This window comes from Nannospalax galili, unplaced genomic scaffold (assembly GCF_000622305.1).
Source record: "Nannospalax galili isolate Female #2095 unplaced genomic scaffold, S.galili_v1.0 scaffold1272, whole genome shotgun sequence".
NCBI lineage: Eukaryota > Metazoa > Chordata > Mammalia > Rodentia > Spalacidae > Nannospalax > Nannospalax galili.
The window spans coordinates 1,253,666-1,275,730 of NW_008332402.1; the positions used below are offsets into that span (position 1 = coordinate 1,253,666).

General features: G+C 40.8%; 1 protein-coding gene across 5 annotated transcripts in view; it reads left to right on the forward strand.

Annotated features, from left to right (window-relative positions):
- Slc10a7 (solute carrier family 10 member 7) overlaps positions 1-22,065 on the forward strand; it is a 276,689-nt gene that overhangs the window by 213,470 nt on the left and 41,154 nt on the right. For 2 of the 5 annotated variants that reach the window (XM_017796730.2, XM_029560811.1), the window contains exons 7-9: positions 9,971-10,054; positions 18,100-18,265; positions 19,364-19,415. In XM_017796730.2, the coding sequence (XP_017652219.1) occupies positions 9,971-10,054; positions 18,100-18,265; positions 19,364-19,415 (302 nt within the window). The other 3 variants (XM_017796731.2, XM_017796732.2, XM_029560813.1) reach the window with 3 other exon arrangements.

A 22,065-nucleotide genomic window follows, 5' to 3' on the forward strand; every position in this document is an offset into this window, starting at 1 on the left:
AATAAGATGCAGACACAGATAATTACAAGTCAGGGTAGAAATTCTAACTATCGCAAATATTAATCATATAAAAATTTCAAAAGAGATTACTAAATAGGAAGCGTTTCCTAGAGGTCATTTCTTACATGAATTTTATACTGAAAGAACACTTGTGTTTGAGGAACATGACATGGTAGAAGGTAGGCGGAAACTTCTGGAATTTCTCGAGAAATCTGCTTTTCGTGCACACAAGTCTGATTCTGTTGTGTCCAGCACCAGCACCACTTAAAAACTTGCACATGCAGCCAGGCGTGGTCATGCATGCTTTGATCCCAGCACCTGGAGGCGGAGGCGGATCTCTGGATCTCTGTGAGTTCAAGGCCAGCCTGGTCTACATAGTGAGTTCCAGACCAGCCCTGTCTCAAAAAGACAGAAAACAAAAAACAAAAAAACAAAGAAAAACCCAAAACATGCACATGCTTCCTTCCCTGAGATGTGGTTATCACTAACAGTGTTTAAAAACCACTACTATGTTCTTTATTCAACAGCATGCAGCTTTGAGGCTTGCAGAGCTGGATTGTGTAGTGGCTATGTAGTCAGTGCACCCCATCAGTAAGCGGGGCACCACTGGCCCTGCTATTAAATGAACCCATTTCTGTGACTTGATTTCTTAGCAATCTGGCCCCTCATCAAGTAAATAGATATTTATAAGGCCCTGTGATAACGGGACACATATACTCATGCATTTGTGACACACACACAACACATATGTAAGTACAGTGCACATATGTAAACACAGTGCACCAAGCTGTTTTATTGATTTATTGATTTGACTATTTCTTCTGTTAGATTTCCTTTCTGATGTTTTTTTTTTAATTGAATTTTTGCAAGTACAATATGGTTTTAATGGTATTTACATTCCCTACCCTATCTGTACCTCCCCCTTCTGCCCCCCACCCAATTTAATGTACTGTCTTAGATATATTATGAGGCCTATAGAGTCTGATTTGTGTCCCCAAATGTCTTTCAGTGCAGGTCCATCCAATGGGCCCACCAAGACTCTTATCCCTATTAGATACTGTCTGTCCCCCTCCCAGTAACCATCAATTACCAAAAGTTCCTTAGGTTGGGTTGAGACTAATCTCCTCTTGTCTTTTCCTACTGTGTATAAATCACACAGAGGTGGTTGTTGGAGACTTCTGTGAAGCTAGCTAATCCACAGAACCTTTGTAAATGTTCATGCTAGATCCCTCCAGGTACACACCTCATTGAATCATAATGGGGAAAAGAGGGGTGGGGAGGACATTTGGGAAGCAGATTCAAAAGCTCTAGAAATAACACTGATAACTCTCAAGGACCAGTGACTCAGGTGCCATTGTCACCACTGACCCTGGACTTCTGACCCAGCTAGAGGCGGCTTCCTGAGCAGGGAGGAGTGCCATAGTGGAAAGACTTGCCGGCTTGCTGCTACCCTTGTCACCTTCTAGAGAAACTTAAACACACTTTCTGGTTCTTTAACCAAACTCCAGATTGACAAGATGAAATATATGGTCAAAAAATAGAGAGCAAAGTTAGTTCCTAGATGCCCCTGGGGACCCCTGCCCCTAGCCCTCTAGCTTCCCCTTTGGGTCAGGAGAAGCTAATTCGTGGTTCAATAGGACAAATTTTACTTTATGGTCTGTGTTTTGAGTAACCAAGACCTATGATATACACATAAAGTTTCCATCAAGATTGAGGGTGTGCCTCAGAGGTATAACATGCATTTCATCCTGATTTCAATCCTCAGAACTACCAAAAGAAAAAAAGTTTCCATCAAAGTAATTGAAAAGTAACCCTTTCATCTTACAATTTGAATTAGCATACAATATGGATGAACACAGGATATTGAGCTAAATGAAATAAGACACAAATAGGCAAATACAACATGACCTCACTTACAGGAGGAATCTAAAAATGCCAAACTCATAGAATCATAGAATTCAATGGGGCATTTCAGTGTCCAGGGGCAGAGTGCAAAATCTGGGTACAACCTAGGTTTTAAGATGAGTATGTTGAGACCTAATTATAGCATGGGACTCTAGGTAAATGGTCCATTGCATGGTTAAAAAAATTGTTAAAAGAGTAGATCTGAGGTATTCTTACCACATGTATAAAAAGGCAACTGTGTATGCTGCTGGATATATTAAATAACCTGATTATAGCAACCATTCTACCATATCTAATCATTACCTTGTAAACCTTGAATATATAACTGTCAATACCTCAATAAAGATGAAAAGGGTAAGTCAGAGCATAAAAACGAAGCCATACTTTTCATATTATTTTCTTTTAAAAAATTTTTTTGAAACCTGTTTTCTTCTTTATTTCTCAGAGAAGAAAAAAATACCATGTAGTTAGTTATTTAAAAAAAAAGAAGACTCTCATCTACTAAAGGCACTCTGTTCAGTAACCCAGTTTTAGTTTGGTGGAGGCAACTGAGTCAGCATGGCTGTCAGTCAACCATATTCCTCACATTGATAAAAATCATAGTCATTGTTACATTGAGTCTGTCACCTGGCACACACTTAGTTCATCAGTTTCATGTAAGTAATCAGTTTAGTTTGCTTATACCCCTGAGAGAAGAGCAAGAGACTGAGAGAAGATGGAACTGTAGTTCACGGGAAAGGTAGCAATTGGGGAGGCTTGGGGAGACTCTCCCTCTAATGCTGGCCTTTGTGACAGGCAGTAGACACGGGCGTTTATGCTGTATTTACAAGAAAGTTGGATCCAATATTAAGCAAGCCTTCCTCTCCTCTTCCCCTAGGGCTGGGCCCTGTGTCTGTGTGAGGAAGATAGAATCTTTGACTATGTCCAAAGCTACTTCTTTCTGATTTTACAGCCAAAAAGTTTGACTTTGCTATTCTACAGTATAAACTGTTAAATAGCTCTTCCTGGTCCCCTAAACATGGTGCTAATGAAAATGAAGGCCAGTCATCAATGGGTGAATTATTTAATACAATAATGTTTTAGTAGTGGAGAGGAGACACAAATAGTAGCAACGCCTGTGGCTGATGGATTTCCCTGATAAGAGATAAAGGCTGATTACACAATAGGGCAACTGAAGACCTGGAGCATTAATGGCAGTTTACAGGTCAGCTCACTTACAGCAGTGATTTAAAATGTACCATCTGTTTTCTAATGCTCAGCTGATAACCGTGATTCAGCAGACAGCCTCTCTTCATCAGAACTGTCACTTATTTGTCTTTCTGAGCCTGGCTACTTTGGACCCATAATATTTTACCAACTGAACTCCCAGATTCTCTCCAAGCGAAATCGTTATTAAATTGAATGTACTGAGAGCAGTCAACCCTGCTTCCACTGAGCCTTTCTCTGCCAGGTTGGAGAATTAAGCCCAGCTGCCCTGAGGCATCCATTGTGCGTACTGAATAAACCTCTCTGATGCATCTAACCTGGTACTAGTTATGTACCATTGAGAGTACTGAGAAAAGTATCACTCAAATGATTTTCTGTGCCCCTGACTCAATCCGATCTCAGTTGAGAAAGGCACTAGCTCTCAGTTTCCTTAGAGTCTTTTACCCCAGCCTCCACCTACCAGCAAGAAAAGGGGAGCTTCCACTCCTGTCCCCTCACCCACATTCTGAGCCCTCTGAAATTGGCATACAGTAGAGGGATGAAGTGTTGAGGGCTTTGGAACTGCACTTCTGGGTTCAGACCCTGCTCTGTCACTTTCTGGCTATGGTGGCCATGTCCTGCTTACTTAACCATGAACCACTAAAGTGGGGTTAATAATTAGACTCACTTCAAGGGGTCACTGTGAGGGTCAAACTTTTTGACATACATTAAGCATTTAAACTAGTGTCTGCCACATAGAAGTGTATAATTGATGTTGTTTTTGTAAGCCTAGGAGATAACTGGGTGGAGGGAGGACAGGACTGTGAATTCCATAGGACTTTATAAAGTAGTTATGTTGATTCAGTGCAAAGGAAATACCGTCAGGCCTCTTTTCTCCCTGTGTATTACAGGCATTCACTAACGGACACATGTATTTGTTGAACACCAGCTCTGTACTAGATTTGGGATTCCCAGAGTGTGAACCCAGCACAGCCCATTCAGCAGCAGCACTGTGACCTGGCAAGGTTTGCCAATCTTGCCAGAACCCATCTCTGTCCCCAGTGTCTGTATCAGAAACTGAGTGTGGCTAAGCAATCAGCTTTAACTAGCCCTCCTGCTGTTTCTGATGTGAGGAAGTTTGAGGAGCACTTCCCTAGTTGTAAACCATGAATAAGACAGTGTTCAGCCTTCAGGTGCCTGCAGTCTGCCTCAAAGAAGGATTTATCAACAAGAAAAATGAAGGGTTCTGAGAGCTCCAATGAAAACAGAACTGTGGTTCAGAAAAGGAGAGAGGAGCAAAGCAACATTTGGGAGGAGACTTTAGAAAGCATTTCTAAAGAATGATGCTTAAACCGTATCTTGGAAAAAGACTAGAACGTTCCCCACTGTAAGCAGGAGAGGATGAAATTCCCAAGGGAGAGGTTGGTGTGCACTGAGTGATAGGCAGGCCCCCTCACAGACCAGACCTCACCCTTTCTTTGGTCTTTTTGAGATAGGGTCTCCCAGCAGCCTCAGCTGGCCTGGAACTCACCATGTACTCTAGGCTTGTCTTGAACTCACAGAGATGCACCGGCCTCTGCCTCCCAGGTGCTGGGACTAAAAGCGTGCACTGCCACTCCCAGCTCAGACCTCACCTTCTAAAAAGCAGCAGAGGAGTCATTTGCACTTTGTCCCCTGTTAAAACGCTAGCACCTAGCATGTGCCCCAGCTACCATGAAGCGTCCAGTCACCATTGGAGTGACTGAACACAAAAGACTTAAATTCCTACATTTTGAGTTTTCATGTATCATTTCTTCTTGGTATAAGATATGAAAGCCAGAAAGCCAACCTACTTGTTAGTTTTCTTCTTTGAAGTACAATATTCAAGAAATTAGGTAATAACTAGGTTGCTTACTATGATATATCTTAAAGCTTGGCAGTTTGAGATTTTATCTCTAAATCTGCTAGGATAGCTCAGTGAAGCCCAGGGTACTTGCTTGGTCCTTAACCTATAAAATTGGCCTGCCAATTCCAGGTACTTCTGTTGTACCCCATCCACTGGACCCCCAAAGAGACCACCGAGAACCCAACACACCAAAATGCAAAAGCAAAGGTTTATGGTTTATTCGGGCTTAAGCTCGGGCTCTCAGACCTCACCAACTCAACGGATCCATGCTGAGAGCCCAGAGTAAGGGAGACTGGAGCCTTTTATAGGTTTTAGACAAAGGGGGGGGGGATACTGAAGATACATTTTGGTTGGTTCAAGAAGCCCGCGAACGCCAACATAATTTTAAACAGATTGGATGTATAAGATGCAGCCCTGGAAGTTTCTTATTGGTGGGTGCTATTCTCAGGGCTGTGGAATGTGCTGACTGTTACCTGTGGGGCCAGGAGTCTCTGTTTTTACCTTATAGGGCAGTTTTTATGCTCGGGCTTGGTTAATCTATAGTTTCCTGGAAGGGGGAGGGGAATAGCAGGTGGGAGTCAGGGCATATTTAGTCATGTCTAAAGCAGCAGCCAAGCATTTTACAGAAGCTAAAAGAGCAATTAGTGGAGGTCTGGAGGGGTTGGGGGGTAGCGGGTGAATGAAGAGGGTCTCAGGGTTCTACACTTCCAAGCACACTGAGGAGCACATTCTCCATGATTCCCAAGGTCCCATTGTCCACACTAGATTCCCCATTAAAATATGAAAAAGCAAATTTTCCAGCAGCATCTTTCCGTCCACTTCAGTTAGGATCAGGCCTGCATACAAAGTGATTGGGGTTTGTACTTCTCTAGTTGTGGTCTCACATGCTGTACCAGGTGCCTAGTGCTCTTTCTTCTGGATGCCAGGGCACAAGCCATAACATCAGAAACTCCCCCAAGGGTGCCTGTGAATCTTCACACTGACCACAAGTGTGGAGCCAATTCAAAAGAAAGAACTTATGCCTAATTAGACTACAGCACTAAAGTTTCCTTCCATTCATAGCTACTTCTAAGAAAGCCACGCTGCAGGACTTCTTCCCCAGCATCCCTGCCAGCACCTCCACTGCCTTCAGAGATCCAGCTATCTCTGTATAACTGAGTGTCATCTCTCATCTGACAAGACCTCAGACGAGGGTCATTCTAACCCGTTTTCCCCTCCTCCTCCTCCTCCTCCTCCTCCTCCTCCCCCCACCTCCTCTTCCTCCCTTTCCTCCTCTTCTCTTTTCCTGCTGCTGCCCTTCCACACTACCCTTGTCATCACTGACCATTTAGAAGGACTCCATTCCCTGGGCCAGTAACACCAGTGTAAGGGTGGGTGACAGATTTATGGGAGGGTTTCCCAGTAGCCCCATCTGGCCTGGAACTCACAGAGATCCACCTGCCTCTGCCTCCTGAGTGCTGGGATTAAAGGCGTGTACCACCACTCCTGGCCTAACCTGTGTTTCTGATCAAGTGATGCATAGGTCCTAGATGTCCTACAGGAGAACGGGAACCTGGAGATCATGGACAACTTTCTCCTTAATCCATTTCAGTATTCTGTTGTCTTCTATTAATGTGAAGTTTCTAAATATTGACTGTACAATGACATAATATTTGCTGTATAGAAAATTTAAAATACATAGTGTCTTTAAAATATTGTTAAAATAAATTTCCTGATGCTGGAGAGATGACTCCGGGGTTTAGAGTACTGGCTGCTCTTGCAGAGGACCTGGGTTTGATTCCTAGCACCTACATAGCAGCTAACAGCCCTCCTAACTTCAGTTGCAGGCGATCTGACGCACTCTTCTGACACGGCATTGCATGACATGAGTGCATTTACATACATGCAGGCAATACGCTCATACACATAAAATAAAAACAATAAAATTTAAAATATAAAAATAAATTTCCTTTACATGAACCTGCAGAGGGAACATGGCTTGATATAGGTACTCATTATTTTCAGGTTCATTTAGTTAATTTCTTATTGCACAGTGCTAGGGATTAAACCCAAGGCCTTGTGCACGCAAGACAAACACTTTACCTTTAAGCTGTACATCCACACTAAAAACATTTTTTAAACTTAAAGTTAAGAGAAAGGAGAGCCAAGAATGTGAGAGCTGAGCCATGAGATTCCAGGTAGGAGCTGTCACTTACATCATGGTTATAAGTCCGCATCCTACTGTTCTCTCCAGACATGCTAAACCCTATGAATAAAACATGGAGTGGACATCCAGAACTTGAAAACTTTATTATTTGAAGTTCCTCCAGTGCCTAAATCTATTTTTTTCAACCTTTACATCAGGAAGAAATTTAGAGTTAATATTTATGAAGAGAATGTATGCATTGAGTAGTTTCTACTTCAAATGCACAGTTGATATAAAATAGAGTGTAATTATTACTTTTTAATTATTTAGTTTTACATAAAAGAAGCTCCTAGCATCCACAGAGTGGTCATGTGCGGGATGCTGCGTTCTTGCTCAGCCTCATTTCCTCTGACTCTGCATTTCTTTACCTTATACTGTCAATAAAGCCTACACTTTTTTAGGAGGGGTGATTAAATTGACAACCAGTGATCAGTATTGAAGCTAGTACGGAATGAATGCAGGTCCACTGGTGGGTGGGACATACATTTCTGACACCTTAAATGTATATAGATTGGGACTGAAAATAGTAACAGAATTTTATGATTTACCAGGGTGGAGAAAAGATTTCATAAACAATTCAGTCACAACTCAGAAATCAAAGCTGGACATGATGCTGGATATAATTTCAGTACTTGGGTGCTGAGGCAGGAGAATCTTACAGGCAGGGCTAGCCTGAACTATTGTGGTAAATTCCAGGACAACATGGCTTATATAGAAAAACCCTGTCTAATAAAAAAGAAGGAAGGAGGGAAGGGAGTGAGGGAGGGAGGGAGGGAGGGAGGGAGGGAGGAAGGAAGGAAGGGAATCAGTAAAAACACTGAGTCTACATCATTTCATTCTGAGCTGGTGATGTCATTCATTCGAGTATTTGATTTGATTTGACATTCTGCCTCAGTCATTGCCACTTTGTTGTCCATTAACATAATTATTTTCCAAAAGACATTTCTAACTCTAATTAAACTTAGATAAATATGAAATTTGAGATCTGATCTATAGGAGGGTGAAAATAAGCTCTGAGGTCCAGGGAGATAGTTATTGATGACTTGGGAGAACCTTGTTACAAAAAGGGCTGGAGGAGATGAACATCCACGGACAGGCCATTAACGGTCCAAAGAGGTTTGAAGACCAGAAGGAGATTTTGTAAAACGTAAGAAAGTTCATAGGAAAACTCAGTGATTCTTGATTGTTGAGGCTAATATGAACGTGCAGCTGTGTAAGGAGATAATCATTCAGGCTTCAGGGAATCACTGTGAAGCTGAGATTGACTCAAAAAACAAGGAAGGAGCCAGGCATGGTCCTGCACACCTTTAATTCCAGCGTTCAAGAGGCAGAGGCAGGTGGATCTCTCTGAGATCAAGGCCAGCCTGGACTACATAGTGAGTTCCAGGCCAGCTGGGGCTACAGGGACGAGCCTATCTCAAAAAAAGAGGAGGGAAGCGGGAAAAAATGGGACTTATAAACTTTATTAGGGCATAGAAATTTAAGACAAGTATATTGAAATTTAAGTTGAAACATTAAGGGTACTGGGAAAATGACTCAGTGGAGAAAGCACTTGCCATGCAAGCATGAGGCCCTGAGTTCAAATCCCTGGAACCCACATAAAGCTGGACAGAGTAGTGCACATCTATAATGCCAGCTCTCCTACAGTGAGATGGGAGGCTGAGACAGAATCCCCAGGAACTCATAGGCCAGCCAGCCTAGTGTACACAGCATTGAACGAGAGACCCTATCTCAAACAAGTAGAAGGTGCAGGCAACACCTGAGATTGTCCTCTGAGTACCACACACAAAGTATGGCACACACAGGTGCACATAGTCACACAGAGAGAAAAAGAAGGGGCTGGAGAGATGGTTCAGCTGTTAAGAGCGTGTATTGGTATTGCTCTGAGTTCTGTTCCCACCACGTATAGCTCCAGCTCCAGGGGATCCAAGGCCTCAGGCCTCCATGGGCATCTGTGCTCATGAATACACACACACACACACACACACACACACACTCTCTCTCTCTCTCTCTCTCTCTCTCTCTCTAAAAATAATAAACTCTTTAAAAAAGAAAAAGAGGAGCTGGAAAGATGGCTCAGTGGTTAAGAGCACTGGTCACTTTTGCAGAGGACCTGGGTTAGGTTCTTAGCACTCACCTGGTGGCTAATAACTGTAACTCCAGTTCCAAGGGATCTTATGCCATCTTCTGGCCTCTGTAGGCATTGCATGCATGTGGCACATTTACATACATGAAGCAAGCACTCATACACATAAAATAAAAATATATAAATAAAAAGAGGTTGTGTTTTAAGATTTCTCATGTGCCAAAACTTGTATAAAAATGAATTATAATGGATGTGAGACTTGTTTTGATTTGAAGGAAATTTAGAAAATTTTTTATTTGCATAAATATACTAATATGATCAGAGAATGAGATGTAGTTGTTTATTCTAGGTATTCTAAATGGATGAAATTTAAAAAATCACATCATGTAGGTGAAATATCGTGGTCCATATTACTATAGCACAAAATAACTTTACTATCCAGAAATCTATTAAGAAAATGTAATTTAAGATGATTACACAGCTAGAATTTTTCCCTTAATCTTGATTTTCCAATAAAATCATACGTTAAAATACTTATTAACCTATTTTAGGTTAAATTTACAAAATTAGAGGTAACTTCACTTGCTCTGTCTGATTGCTGCCAGATCTTTGGTGCATGTGAGCAGTCTATGGAACTGGAATTCATTCGTTGTGTTATTTAATTAACAGCACTGTTTCCTTGCTGGCTCAGAGGAAGTCTGACTCCTGTTCTCTGGTTTTGCAGCTCGGCTCATCCTCCTCTGTGCCTTTTACGTCTATTTTTTCCCAGCTCTTTATGACAGTTGTGGTTCCTCTCATTATTGGACAGGTAGGTCACCCCTTAGAGCCATTTTTTCTATATATTTTATACTGTGAATTCTTTTTTAGGATTTATTTTAATTATGTGTATGTATGTGTATCTCTACGTGTTGGTGTGTGCAATGAATGCAGAGCCCATGGAGGGTGTTGGATCCCTTGGGGCTGGAGTACAAGTAGTTGTGAGCGGCTCGATGTGGATGCTAGGACCAGTCTACACTCTTAACTGCTGAGCCATCTCTCCAGCCCCACAAATTGTGAATTCTTACATAAGTTCAGGGCAATTAAAAAAAGATATTCACAGGGAAAGACAACTAAGTGGAATGATAAGAAAAATGTAAGATTTCACCTGTCTCACTATTCTCAAAATTTCCTTTTTTCCAATATGTATATTTTTATTGAATTTTTGTATATTTCATATACTACATCTTAATCATATTTAGACCCCCTTCTCTATCTGCACCCCTATAGCCCCCCCACCAGATTTCATGTATTCTGTAATATATGACTTTGCTGGCCTGTACTCAGCTCTAGTTTACCCATGGTACTTTACCAACAGAAATAAGCATCTGCTTGTGAACTTCCTGGAAGTAGAGACGATATCTTCTTAATTTTTCTACCTCCTTGCTTATAGAAGGAAGTCAATATATATTTATTGGCTGGATCTGTCAGTTCACCTGAGTGGTAATCGCCATAGGTGACTATTAGCAGGTATATTCAATAGTGTACTCAGTAGGAAGGATTAAGCTATACAAAAAGATTGACAGAGGAAAACTTTGAACTTGCCCACAGGGGGGGCCCAGCAGACATTTTTCCTACATTGCTATTTGTTCAGGATTATATTTTTAGGCCTCTGAATTATAGCTACTAGAGAACAGTGACTTTTTCTTTCCCAGAAATTACCTGAAAAAAAAATCTTGAAAAATAATTAAGTACAGTTGTCCCTTAGTATCTAAGGGGATTGGTTCCAGGGTCCACCACTAAAAAAATCCAGGAGTGGTCAAGTTCCTAAAATAGCATAGTATTTGGATGTATCTTAGACGTAACTTTTTGTATACTTTGAAGTCTCTGTAGATTACTTGTACTACCTAATCAGTACAGTTCAAATGCTATGTAAATCGCTTAGAGAATAAGGGTTAGGGAGAAGAGCCTATACAGGTTCAGTACAAAGGCAATTGTTTTTTAAATTTTAACAATTTTCTATTTATTATTTTATTTTATATGTATGAGTGTATTGCCTGTGTGTGTATAAGTGCACCCATATTGTGCAGTGCCCGCAGAGGTCAGAAGATGTTGGATTTCCCTGGAACTGGAGTTATGGATGGTTGTTGGCTGCCATGTGGGTGCTGGGAATTGAACCCAGGTCCTCTGCAAGAGCAGCCAGCACTCCTAACCGCTGAGCCACCTCTCCAGCCTCCTCAAATATTTCTAATCCAAGAATCCACAGATGAGGCGGGCCATGCACAGGGACACTAAGAACAAAGGGCAGTGTCTGTGAGGCAGTTGTTTCAGGTAAGTACTGCTGTGTGGACAGGGAGTCTCGGGTCCCTGTGCAACATAGGGAAAGAGGGAAGGGTTCTGGAACAGGCCTCCCCACCCCAGCCACCTGCTCCTGTGAGAAGAATCTTGGCCTGCATTGTATAGACTGTATCAAGGACAATATGCCACACCTCCAAGAAGTGTGGTCATCTTACAGGCATTGTAGAAATGAACATTTATTACTACAATTTTCTGGCAGGAGGAAATATGCTATGCTAAGGAAGGGATTCCTTTTTCTGATGCACATGAAAGTGCTTTAGGAGTAGCCAGAAGCCTCTATGACCCTTAGGATCTACCTCAGGCAGCTCACTTGTCAGGCACAACCTTTTCGTAAACTCCTATGTTCTAACCAGTATCTTCAGCCTCATCAAGAGCCGTATCAGGGGGCCTTACTGTTACTTTTCTTCTGACCCAGCTTAGAGCCCATAGTGTAGCGTTATAATCACTCCTCTGCAAGTGTTTTGAGTTCCTCCGTCCTTTTCTCCCTTGTTTGTATTGGCTTGAAAAGCCCCATCGCCAGTTCCACCTGACCACCTACTCTGTGTATGCACCTGAGCTGCCATCAGTACCTTCATTCCCTGACAGACCTTAGCTTTTTCTCACCTCACTTTGTCTCCATTTTACTTCACTGTCTTCAAGCAGCGTCCCACTTCTAAAACGCATTAGTCCCATTGTGCTTGAAGTTCATGGCCTCAAATAAAAAGTCAGGCAAGATGTCTGTGCAACTCTTCTCCTGGGTAAGTCCTCTTTTCTGCTCTTCAGGACTGTCTCACACGCCCTCTATTTCCAAGCCCCTTGTACTGCCCCTGCACCTGCCCTTTACACGTGCTTGTTTCTCCGACATCCCATCTTCCTTTCTTCTCTAGAGCCTTTGCCTGGAACACCTCGCCACCTTTTACATCCCAAGAAAGACCTTTCCTCCGCCTCCTCCAGTGTCTTTTCCGTTGCCACAAGTCACAATCAGGCCATGTCGTTTATACTTTTAGTTTGTGTCATTTCCTGCATCTTTGTTAGCTTACTTTTCATTCAGCTCTCCAAATAGAATATAAGCTCCCCAAAGAAGGGACCTTCTGCCTAGTTTGTCTTTATATCGATCTTTCATCCATTGACTCACCTAAACTGTGTGATGTGACCTTTGCAGACCTCGTGGGAAGTGCTCATGTGCACTCAGATGCCAGGCAACTTAGTCTAGCTTCTTGTTTGTAACAAGAAGGGCCAAATTACAGAAGTAAACATTTCCATGAGCTGTTAGATGCACCTTTTAAAATGAGATTCCTGTCATCTGTTAAACAAACAAGGGAACTGGAGGGAAAAGACTGGGCATGTGAGCTGAATAAAATTTCCTGAACCTTTTAGTAATAATGACGCTTTATCAAAATTCAACTTTTAATCATATTTCTGTGGGTAAATTTCATTTCTCTGTATTTTCTCTAAACAGTGCTTCCTTTTGGTTGAAGTCACTGTGGACTTGCCCCGATGTGTGGGGGCTTAGTTTGGCGTTCCAGTACTGGCCAGCTACACACGGGACTTCAAGCCTTTCTTTCATATCTATAGAAACTAGGACAGGGAGTTGATGGTGTAGGACTGTGAGATAAGACCAGTGTTTCCCACATAATTAGGAGATGGCTGCGTCTGTCCATTCTCAAAAGAAGGAAAATTTGTGGCATGATGGTGTTTTTCCATCCTTTCTGACAAACTCAGGTGTTTAAGAGTTTGTGACAAATACTTATTTTATCCATCATATTTAAGAATGACTTATGAATAAATGATGGTGACACTGAATTTCCTCCACCTTTCATTATTTTCTTTCACCCTGGCTAGTTTTCAAAGCGTCACAATAAAGCCCACCTTTTCCCTCTGTAGATTAGTCATCTATATGCATACCTATGTATTAGCATTCGTGCATCCTCTGGTCTCTCCACTCATGATCTGTTTCACAGTTTACAGTTGGCCCTTCATATTAAATGGGCATCATCTATAGCTAAGCTTAGTGTTATTAATTAATTGTGGTACAGTTGGCACATATGACGTTGTATTAGGTCTGAGCTGTTTTCACTGCATTTCATGTACTTGCTGTCACATTATGCAGTAGGATGTTCTGTTAAACAGTGTTAGAAACTTCACCAAACTGCAACCTGGAAATAAGAATAGGAACCATTTAACCATTCATTTCTGAAGCACTTTATGTTTAGTGAATTACTTGGTCCTCTCTGTAACTCTTGTCACGCTCCTTTTACTCGTGAGGCACAGGGAACTTAAGGAATTTGTCCAAGATGTCAGAGGAAGGAATAAAGCCAGGATTCAAGGTCGTGTACAACCTGACTCCAGGTTGTGCCTTGACTTGATGGCAGGTTCTCTTGGGAAATAGAGATCCCAGTCCTACCCACCTACATGACCAGCTTTTTGCCTTCCTGCAAGATGTCTGGGCTCTGTGGGCCTCTGTTGTCAACTGTATCCTCAGCAAGATAATGTTTCTACCGTCGTTCTCAGGAGAAAGAAATGAAGTCACAATAGGAAAGAGTTCTTCAAAGCTGATGCTTATAATCACTAGTGGGCATTTATTATTTCCACTTATGATTGTTTATACTCATATATGCTCCATATATTATATATTCACCTACATGATTCTTTTTGTAAAGTATGCTAATACTAAGTTAAACCTAATCAATATTTAATAAAACAGTTCAAGAGAAAAGGGTTACAAAAATTAGGTTTGACTTCATCTGTCTTATAAGACCTTTTCACTGTGATCTCAATAAAGCGACAAACCTCTCGTGAAAATACAGGACTTCCATGCAGTGGGGACGAACATTGAAGGATTGGAAGCCACCCGGAAAAGAAATACATTTTAAAACTCGGGCTTAGCATGAAGAATTATCTATCATGTATCCTCAGTCCAAATTCAATTTATAAATGTAAAGACAGAGCAGAAAGAAAAAGCAAGGAAATAGCTTGACCAGAAAAAAAAAAAATTAAGAAAACTGAAGTGATGGATGTCGCCCTTCACAGTTATCTTGGTCTATCAACATTTTTCACCCAAGATGTGTCATTTTTTACTGATTTCCAAGTTGAAGCTGCATAATAATTGATATGAAACCCAGCTTATTAGAAGTATAGTCAAGTTTAATTTTCCCCTTAATCCTTCCTGCTACTTAATTTAAAATAGCGAAAATCAAAATATTGAAGATGAGACAAAATGCAAACCTTCCTGTGGGAGGAATTTTTTTTTCCTTCTCCACAGAGGAAAGCAAAAGAGTTAATGAGGGTTTGTCACTTTATTTTTAATGCCTCAGTTTCTCTCAACACCAAGGACAAACAAATTTAATCTAAGTTCTGAACAAAGGTCCACCTGGTCGCCTCACCCAGATACCTCTTCCCACCTCGTCTTGATTTGTCTTCTTTCCCACAGTCCTCTCTGGGAACAGTATCAGGATGCACTAATCTCTAGCGAAGTCTTAGTTCCTCAAAGATTACTAAAATTTTCAATAAGGCAAAAGAAGTCTGGAGAATTTTTAAGTGACAAGAATTCTTAAGAAAGATGGAATGGCTGTCAGAAGTACAGTTGATGAACTGCAAGGTGGCGCTTTCTGGAGCGTACAGCCAAACCACATTTTCAAGGCATGTCAACAGCACTTCACTCATATTTGTTTATGAAATATTTTAGCACTTTTCTAGTTACACAATGCAAAAGCAGCTGCTCTGTGAACTTAGTTTTAGAGCAGGACAGGAAAGTTCTGTGGAGCCTAGAGATATAAAATGCTTGACTTCGCTTAGGAAACACAGCCAGAGATCCCAAAATGAGGCTGAAAGCTAAAAGATCTGTTTCCTTCTAGGGTTACTGTGTCCCTTTGTGGGCGCTTCCGGTTCCCAACTCTTCAGTTGTTTTCATCAAGATTAAGTATCCAGCATTAACCAATGGATGTGTTTAGGCTAGGAGAGCTCTTGACTCAGGAGCCCTTATTTCTTGCCATATTGAAAGAATTCTTCCCTACTATGAGACCCAGTGCTTTGTAATGAAGTTTTGAAAAGACTATTAGGTTAACTAAATCAAATTACTGCTCATAACATTGATTGATGATTAAATGTTTGTGTTGGCTTTAAAATGGCTTTGGCTTTCAAGTTCTACCTCATTCATGTTTATTTGTTTATTTTGTCAGAGGGGGGCCATGGTGGAGAGAGACAAAGGCATGTTCACTTTGGGAATTGGGATCATACCTTCTAGTCTTTTGCAGAGACAGGACTTGTATGTTTTTAATTATTGTATATTAAAGTAAGAGTAAATGTTGCCACAGATATCATTATCTCTGTGCATTTTCCATTTATTTTATTTTCTAAAGAAGTTGAACTGGGAGGCTGGAGAGATGATGGCTCAGTGGTTAAGAGCACTGACTGCTCTTGCAGAGAACCCAGGTTTTGTTCTCAACACCCATGGCACTAATAACCGTCTGTAACTCCAGTTCCAGGAGATAGGATGCCTTCTGACCTCCATGGGCATTGCACAACACCAGTGTACTTACATACATGCAGGCAATACACCCATACACACAAAATAAAATAAAAATAATATTTTTTAAGTTGAACTACTAAAATCAGGGACTGTCACCTGCCTGCTGTCAAATATCATAGATGATGAAATGACCTCTAAATGAGCTCGCTTGGTGGAGTTCTCACAACCAGTCATGGTGTCATGTTTGGACATGGGACCATCTCATCGCCCAAGATACCTCAAGTGCTGTTGTTCAGAATTCATGTTCTATACATCAGTTCATAACACTATGTAACAGAACTGATCTTATTTCTCTGTACTGCATTTTTGACTTTTAGGATGGAAATGAATGTGGATAAATTACTGTGGTTTGAGAACTCTTCCATGTCTATCTTAGTATTTTATTAATACAACTATTTCTTTAATATAAGATCTACTTTTAAGAAATCCTAACCACTGTGTATCAGTCTATAACACGTACCTGTCTTCATCCCCACCACACCCAAACTTGAAGGTTTTGTTCCTGGGCCTCGTACCCACTGATGGCCTTTCTGCCAAGACTCTATTTACAATCATTTACTCAGGGACTCCTTGAGATGGGAGAAGTGGATCCAGCAGCCATTCATTCAGAGGCTTGATTAAGATGCTGTGTTCTGCCCTTACTCCCAGGATGGAAAATCCCCAGTGGATGCCAGAAACCTTGGATAGATCTGAAACCACCAGAGATTTTTTTCTTCCCGTGTATACATATATATGATAAATTTTATAAATCAGACCCAATAAATATTAACATAACAATAATAGAATGCAATTACAATGATAAACTATAAAACTTTAAAATTCATGAATTGCTTACTTCTTGAACTTTCACTAACCCTGTTCAGAGTAAAGTTGACCACAGGCAGCTGAAACTGCAGAAAAGAAGAACAGCTGTGGAAGAGGCACCTGTCATCTGTTCTGTTTTTAACATCTGTAAAGCTGCGCTCTGTTATGAATTAATCCTTTTTGGTGACAGAGTGGCTGCCAACAGAGCCCCCTCTACCTTATCTGGGGAAGTTCTCTGACCTCATTATTGCTGATGGAGCCCTGGTAGCTCAGCCAGTTGTGAACTTTCACATCTAATTATCCAGACTAATGAGTGAACCAAAACTTAAAATGTCTCAACTATCTCCTTATGGTAGTGCCTGTACAGTGTCCTTCAAAAGTGAAACAAGGTTTTAAGTGGAGTCACCGCTGTGATGCCCAAACAAAGGATATCACCAGTGTTCAGACTATCCTGATTTTAAAGCATCTGATTTGATCCCAGAATAAAAGGGAATTGCATTCTAACTTTACATTTTACTTAGTCCTTTTGTAGAAAAGTTGGAACAGGTGTATTCATTTTTAAGTGTTAATTTTAGAATTCTAAAAGCGTACAAATGGCATTTGTCTTCAGATTTACAAAAAACTCTAGATATTCAGAGTGTGAATTATTTAAACTCCCACAACACATGCACTTTTGCTTTTCAAGCATGAGTTATAATTTAATTAAAAACTTCTGGTGCATTGCTAGTGTTTTAAATATTAATACGTTCCATGGATCACTTTTGATTATCTACTGTCTTGAAATTCTTGAAGATGTCAGATTTTTAAGATTCCCAAAGTTGCACTTGGAATTGTCTGTTGAGGCAAAGAGGACTGTGATAATTACACACATCCATTAGGATCAGCAGAGGAGATAAACTTTAGGGAGGCTTAATGGGCATGTCTCGGTGACAGCTAGCAAAGAGCATTTGGCATGATTAAGGACGGATTTGAATGCAGTTGAAAATATACTCTCATTATGGGTGCCCAGTGGAAGTTGCACCACAAATGTTAAATTCCCCGAAAGAAGAGTGGTATGGCAAGTGCACTTTGAAATCCACTGTGGCCATCATCCAAATTATTCTCTCCCTTTTCTGTCAGAATCTTTGTGCTGTCAAAACCACTTTGTAATGCCCAATTCAACCCCCCACATCTCTGAAAAGAGGTAACCTGTTGATTCTGTGTTTCAGATTGTCCGAAGATACATCAAGGACTGGCTAGAAAGAAAGCAACCTCCTTTTGGGACTGTCAGCAGCAGCGTGCTCCTCATGATCATCTACACCACCTTCTGTGACACTTTCTCCAACCCTCACATTGACCTGGATAAATTCAGCCTTGTTCTCATACTCTTTATAAGTAAGTTGGAAGGCAGGATGCCCTGGCTGTCCCCTAGCCTCCTCACTAGCATTGTGAAGCAATTCTGTGTTCACTGAATTCACGTCTAATGTTAATCTGATTGAAAATGAATACTTAGCTAATATTATGTGTACTCAGTGACTTTATCTTATTTGTTCTTTAGAAAGACATCAGTTATAAGTTTGTAGTCTTAACCTTCTTTGCTTTTTGTGTTGAATGCACCAATTTATGACTTATAATAGTTAGTGTTAGATGAGAGAAGCTTTAATATGTATCAAAGTCAAATATTACATTGAGCCCTTTGTTACCAACTTATTTTAAGCTTAAATTGACCTTATTTCTCATAATGATTTAAAAAGGATTTATAGCCGGGCGTGGTGGTGCACGCCTTTAATCCCAGCACTCAGGAGGCAGAGGCAGACGAATCTCTGTGAGTTCAAGGCCAGCTGGGGCTACTGGGAGACCCTGTCTCAAAAAAAAAGGCAAAAAAAAAAAGGATTTATAATATATAGTTCTATTACTGTATGTATATAATAATTTAGATGCATTGAATAATATGTAAAGATTTTCATCATATTTTCTAATAAATTTTGCACCAAGAAATGAACTTGACTTTTAAGGAGTAGCAGGCTATAAATGTTACAATGAATAAGGCTTAAAAAACAACGTTTTGTCCATTCAGTCTATCACTCCAAACATAGCTATTATTAATATTATGGTATCAAACAATCTTTTGTTACTAAACATCAAGATGAGTTATTTTACAGTACACATTTTTATATACACTTGTGCTATTAAACTCCTAGTATAAACTAGTAAACTCCTGGTTTTCTGGTGTAAACCAGTTCTTTTAAATTGAACAAATGAAATTACTGATCCAATTCAGAGGATTCTAGATCTCCTCCCCAACCCCCACATGTCATGGATTGTATCTGGGGAGAGCAGGTTAGGTCCTATTAATTTACGATTCTAACAGTTTAGCAATATTTGTTTGTTTCATGGAAGTTTTAGATGAAGCCAGGCATACCATTAAGTATGCTATGGACCGCTTTTGTGGTGCTAATTTAGATTCAATTCATTGTTTTGTTTTTCCTTTAGTAGTTTCTATTCAGCTGAGTTTCATGCTTTTGACCTTCATCTTTTCAACAAGGTAAGTGATTTTGGTATTTCCTTTAGACTCCAAAAAAGAATTATGTGCTTTATTTGGTTCCTGTACTCCTATGCCATCTGATTTTTCCTCTCACCTGGCTGGCCAGTCTCTCTTGTGTGCTACCCTCAAACTAGACATCAGCATAGGGTCTGTCCCTATGGGCCCTTACGTCATTTCTTTCAAACACGCTTAGACAGCGTGGCTTAGCTGGAAGCTTTCTGCTAATGTGTTTGAACTTGAGATCTTGTTTCCAGAGTTTCTCCTAAGTTCCCACACTGTTGCTTCCTTCCATGTGGACATCTTCACTGGCTGTCTTAATAAGACTTTGGACTCATGATATTTAAAATGGAATTCATGCTCCCCCCCCCCCCGTCTTCCTCCTCTTCTCTAATTTTCAGGAGAATATCTTTTGTTTGTTCTTTAACAAATCCATACATGCACACACTCTATCTTGGTCATATCTACTCCCCAGACACCCCCAACACCCCTTACCACCCTCATGCATTTTCCTTTTCTTTTTTTTGTAACCTACTGAATCCTGTTAGTGCTGCCATTTGGAATATTAATTGATCTTGTTGGCTTGATGTTGTGCAGGTCTTGTGCAAGTAACCATAGCTGCTTAGTGCAATGGCTACGTCATGTCCAGAAGACAGCATTTCTAGCCCTCCTCCCCGTCCTTCAGCTCTTACGTTCTTTCCACCCCCCTTCTAAGATGTTCCCTGAGCCTCTATTTTTTAATTTTTTTTTTTGTCTTTTTGAGACAGGGTCTCCCTGTAGTCCCAGCTGTCCTGGAACTCACTATGTAGACCAGGCTGCCCTTGAACTCACAGAGTTCCACCTGCCTCTGCCTCCCGAGTGCTGGGATTAAAGGTGTGCGCCACCACGCCTGGCTATTTTTTTATTTTTAATGGAACCACCATCTCCATAGTTATCAAAATGGAGTCCCTCACATCATTATTCTGTAAAAAATTCACCTGCTTTTGTTATATTTATTCTGTTCCCAAAGCTACTTCCCTAATCAGGCTCACAATTGCTTTTTTCTCTAGGCTACTGTGAATGGCATCTTACTGATAATTCCATCTGGGATCAACTTTTCTTATGCATTTGTTGTGGCTTCCAATGATTCAAAGTTCTGGTAGTGACAAAGGCATCTTGTTCAGATGTCTCCAAAGCTTAGCCAGATCCCGCATAATGACATTCATTTTGTAAGTGCATCGCTCTTCGGTCTATTTTGCAATTGTGAAAGACCATTTAGGATTCTGCCTGAGCTTTAGGTTCACATAAAATCTTTACCATTTTCTGGAAGAACCTCATGTTTCTCATTTTGTTCCCTTGTTGAGGCTGTTCCCACATGTTCATGTCCTAGTTCATCTTTCCTGGTACACACACACACACACACACACACACACACACACACACACACAGTGTGTGTGTGTGTGTGTGTAAGCGTTTTTCCTGTAGTAGCACAGGTTGGCCTGGTGTTTATAGCTCAGGGTGGCCTCAAATTCAAGGCAATTTTCTTGCCTCAGCTCCCCCAGTTTTAGGATTGAAGACATATGCCACCATGCCTGGTTTATCGTTCCTGTTCTTAAAGGCTTACTTTAAATGCCACTTCTTACACTAATGTAATCCATTTGGTACATGATGCTTAAATTTTTGAAATTAAAAAATGCCACAGTGAGTGCTTCAAATAAGAGATAATTCTGATCCTCCATGAGTTTGCAGAAGTATGTGCTACAGTTGACCAACTTGTGGCCTACTCAGACAGAAAAATGGGCTTCCGAAAAGTGGTAGAGTCAGCTTCATGGGAGAGATTGTCCATCAAGAATGGCTAATTGTTCAGCCATCAGAGATCAGGAGACCAGACTCTTATGGAAGAAGAAGCAGTCATATGTATGTTGACATACCTACATAAACAGGATGATGGGATGATGAAAGAAAAATTGAAAGTAGCCTTGGAGTGCAGACAATGACAGTGACTTGCTGCAACAAGGGGAGGCCTAGGTGTCTGTGAGGCTTGAAGCTCTGTCTACGTCATGGGTGTGTTTGGGCCTTGCACTAGGCACTTGGCTCTTAGAGCACTTCGTATAGCACTAGGCTCATTGTTCCAAGTCAGTTAAAAATGTTTTGACTGATATAATTTGAAGCATTTTCCCAAGTTTGAGGTTGTGATTTCTGAAGTAAGAACAAAGCCTGGAGCCATTGAGTCGAGTCACAGGGAAAATGTGACTTACTTGGGTAACCTGAGAGTGGGAGTTCTTTTAAAGTTCTTTTAGTGAATGGCTTACTATTCCATCACTTTAGAAAAGACAGTTCCATTTACTGGCTGTGTATTTTCTGTTCCTTCTAATAGAGGTAGTTTTCGAAGCCAGTCACCCAGTCAGATGAATAATTTGTAGATATCCTGTCAGTGACTGAAAAACTCCTTGAAAGCTGCCTTAGTTTCATTTCCTGTTGCTGTGGTTAAATAGTCTAACAAAGTTGACTGAAAAATTCCTTGAAAATTGCCTTATCTTCATTTGCTGTTGCTGTAACAAAGGCAACTTACGGAGAAAGGACTCATTTGGTTTCCAGTTACAGGTCATGGGCCATCATTACTTGGAAGTCAAGTGGCAAGAACGTGAAGCAGCTACTAACATTATATATATAT